We start from the raw sequence: 3,703 nt of genomic DNA on the forward strand, positions 1-3,703 counted from the left end.
TTACAGTGCATACAATTTACTGTAATGAATGAACTCATTTACTTGCATACTCCTTTAGCTATTTTTGTTAATCTTCCTGTCTTTATTCATTGCACTTTTAGAGCACCCAGTTTCACTATGTCATTGCCTAGCCCAGATCTTGTTTGGTCAACATCCCAATATCTTCATTTTTTCTTGGTATTCAGAAATTGCAATAAGGTAATATGGAAATGACAGTGATGTCTTATTAAATAATGATACATGCTCATCAAAAGGAACCCTTTTAAGCTTTTAAAATAAAAATGGCCCTACAGTAATATATACACATTTGCTTTTCAAACATTTTAATTTGTATTTATTTTATTTTAAATGTATAATTATTTTGTTTCCTTTCAACATCCTTTCCTGTACTATGTGCATTATTATTCTGTTGCACATGATAGAAAAATTGGTTGAATCTAGTACAGGGATAGAAATACAAGCATATTTTAAGTAAAGAAAATTACATCTAATCTTGAACTATTAAGAAGAATTAAGCCTCGTAAGCCCACTGATGGGGTGGCTCTTAATTTTCTAATAACTTAATAACTAATTTATTATGGATGTGTTGCATTCATATTTTTATGAAACCCTTCATTGTTTTTTTAATTGTTTAATACCACTGATTAAATCAAACAATGATCAAAATCCAGTACACCACTAGCTGTATGTACCACCACCATTGACGGGAGTCTAAAATTTCTCTTTCGTTTTGAATTCTCATATAGAGCAAGTTCCTGGAAACCTTAATTTGGAGGCATAGTTTCAATGATGTCTTTGGAATTATTCATCAAAAAAGACTCGTATTCATAAGAATACCTATTATATCCTGCTGTATATAATATACAAGTATATACTATTATAGTCATATTTATACATATATAAGATAGTTGACTCAAACAGAAAAGAGCAAGATACTTCAGGAAACATTTTATTTTTTCAACAAGTTGCTGTAATATAATTGGGAAAACCCTTGCCCTATATTATAAAACAAAAATAAATTCAGAATAAATTTAGAAATAAATTAATTCAGACATGTCTAGCACAAATCCATAGGTCCCCCAAGGACAAATTCTAGGGTTAACTAAGTAATAGTACTGATAATAGTCTAACTCTCCCTGCTAGGAAATTCATCACTTAACATGAAACAAATACATTTAATAAGAGCTGACATGCTAATATGCAGGTTTTATACCGTATGTATCACTAATGTACCTAAACACCTATGCTGAAAGCTAAGTAATGCTCCTCAACTTATCACAAAGTATATATTTACAAAAAGTGCCCGCAGTAGTTTTGTTAGTCACTGATACTTACATGCATCACCTCAAATTCTTCCCTAAAATCTGCATAGGATGCACATGGCCCATTTATAGTACATGATCAACAGAGGAAGTGTGTGAGGATGATGCATGGACGGTGGTACTCTTGAAATTACGATAACTCTGAAAGATGCTGTGGTTTTTGCAAATCAGAAAGAATCTTGTGTGTTTTCCAAATATTTCATGAAGATACTTCTTGAACCTTTCACCCACAAAAGCATAGATCACTGGGTTCAGGCAGCAGTGGATAATGGACAAAACTTCGGTCACTTCTAGACCCACATCTAGCTTTTTGCTTGTCTCACAGTCGTCTATGATATGCAGGCTTCGCAGACTGTCCAGGAAAAGCATAATGTTGTAGGGCATCCAGAACAGGAAAAAAACAATGACGACAAAAAAAACCAGTTTTATTGCTTTATACCTGTTGCGGGTCTGGCACTTCTTCAAGTTTTTCAAGATGTGGGAGTAACAGAAAATGAGAATGCCAAGAGGGATCAAGAGGCCCATTATATTGACTTCAAAATTAGTCAAAAGCTTCCAGGTTTGGTTATTATCTGCGTAATAAGGCACACACTTTGTAGCATTATCATCAATGACCTCCTTGATATATATAAGGTTTGGAATGGAAATTAATAGTGCACATACCCACGATGCCATGCTTATAATTATGCCATGTAAGACTGTTCGAATTTTGAGAGCATGTATAGTATGAACAATGCCCAAGTACCTGTCTACGCTCATCACAGTTATTAAGAAGATGCTGCTATAGAAACCAATGTAGTAACTACCACATACTATTTTACACATTATATTTCCAAAAATCCATTGCCCTAAAGAATAGTGAGCCAGGAAAGGGAGGGAGAAAACAAACAGTAGGTCAGAGATGGCGAGGTTCAGCAGATACACATCAGTCACACCAGTCAGTTTCTTGCAAGCTACTAGAATCCAAATGACCAAGAAGTTTCCCACCAAGCCAAACACGAATAATAGGCTGTAAAGGACGGCAAAAACTACAGATGTAAATGTCTTAATTTTTTCCATGCTGCAGGTGGAGGCACCATGAGGATAATAGTAGTCATCATAATAATCAGAAGTATTCAGAGAAGGTGTTGAAGTTGAATAATTCATCATGAGGTCACCTGTTAAAGAGCAAATAATTTAACATTCAGTATTTCTATTTATGGCTAAAATAGTATTCTAGGCACAATTCTTCTGCCAACAATTCCATGAAAGAAGAGTGAGGTAGACAGGGTCTCATGATGTATAATCAAATCGAATACAGCCTTACGAAGAGGTCTATTCTATTCAACTAGAAGAACTTTTCCCCCCCAGTGCTCATAGAGGAGGATGAGTTGGACAGTGCGCAGCATGAATAAAGGAATTGTCCCTTGGTCAGATAGATAGATTTGAGTTAATATACTGGCGAGGCTTCTAGGCAACTGAGCAACAGTAGCTCATATATCATGGCAGCTAGCAGGGGTGGTCCCTTCCAGAAGAGTCACGGAACTTGGATGATTACATACTCAACATACATACATACTCAACCATGCTTTCCTGTTCCTTTCCCAAAACAATATGCTCTTCAAGCCTTCCTGCACCCCAGGAATGTCTGCAAAGCTGAGCTCTGTGGTGATCAGGGGGTTTCAGGTCTCCAGCCCAAGACGCTGCCTTCCTATCCATCATACCTAGCAGAACAATATTGACTCCAGCATATTCAATGCTGATGTTCATTGGAGTGTCATTCTCTGTGTATCCTGTGCATGTTTATGAGGTAATGGGATAGGGTTCAGACTCTGATGCATAATTAAAGCAGTAACAGAGCAGATGTGGTAAAGGGCTGAGTGCTTCCCATTTCATTGTTTCTAAACCACACATTCTTCAGAAAGGGCACAGAAGCTTTGCAATTCACATGTCTAGCCAGTTTTCATAGGGAGCTATTTTTAACTGAGCACTGTAATCTTTTCTTAATGGGGAAAACAGCCACCTCCCTGCTGGGCCCCCCTCGGGCCCCGGGGGTGGCACACCTGGGCCAAAGGTTAGCGAGGATTTAGTTAGGGAGCTTCTGGAGGGGCTGGACGTTTTCAAGTCAGCCAGTCCAGACGATCTCCACCCTAGAGTTCTAAAGGAACTGGTCGAGGTCATTGCAAGTCCCCTGGCACGGCTTTATGAGCACTCGTGGTGCTCTGGAGAGGTACTAGAGAACTGGAAGAGGGCCAACGTGGTTCCAATCTTCAAAAAAGGGAGGAAGGAGGACCCGGGAAACTATAGGCCAGTTAGTCTTACCTCGATCCTAGGCAAGCTGTTCAAGAAATTATTCTGGCACACATCCAGGAGGGGCCAGCAGGGGACTGCATGCTTAGGGG

At 38.4% G+C, this 3,703-nt stretch overlaps 1 protein-coding gene across 1 annotated transcript in view; it reads right to left on the reverse strand.

Annotated features, from left to right (window-relative positions):
- Window positions 1–916: 916 nt before the first annotated feature.
- Window positions 917–3,703, reverse strand: part of LOC109291979 (C-C chemokine receptor type 8-like) — a 5,906-nt gene continuing 3,119 nt past the window's right edge. The window contains exon 2 of the mRNA XM_019509236.1: window positions 917–2,479. Coding sequence (XP_019364781.1) covers window positions 1,389–2,471 — 1,083 coding nt within the window. The 5' untranslated portion in view covers window positions 2,472–2,479 and the 3' untranslated portion in view covers window positions 917–1,388. The remainder of the gene's footprint in view (window positions 2,480–3,703) is intronic.

The sequence above is a fragment of the Gavialis gangeticus genome, unplaced genomic scaffold (genome assembly GCF_001723915.1).
Source record: "Gavialis gangeticus isolate Ggan-Ray unplaced genomic scaffold, GavGan_comp1, whole genome shotgun sequence".
Classification (NCBI taxonomy): domain Eukaryota; kingdom Metazoa; phylum Chordata; order Crocodylia; family Gavialidae; genus Gavialis; species Gavialis gangeticus.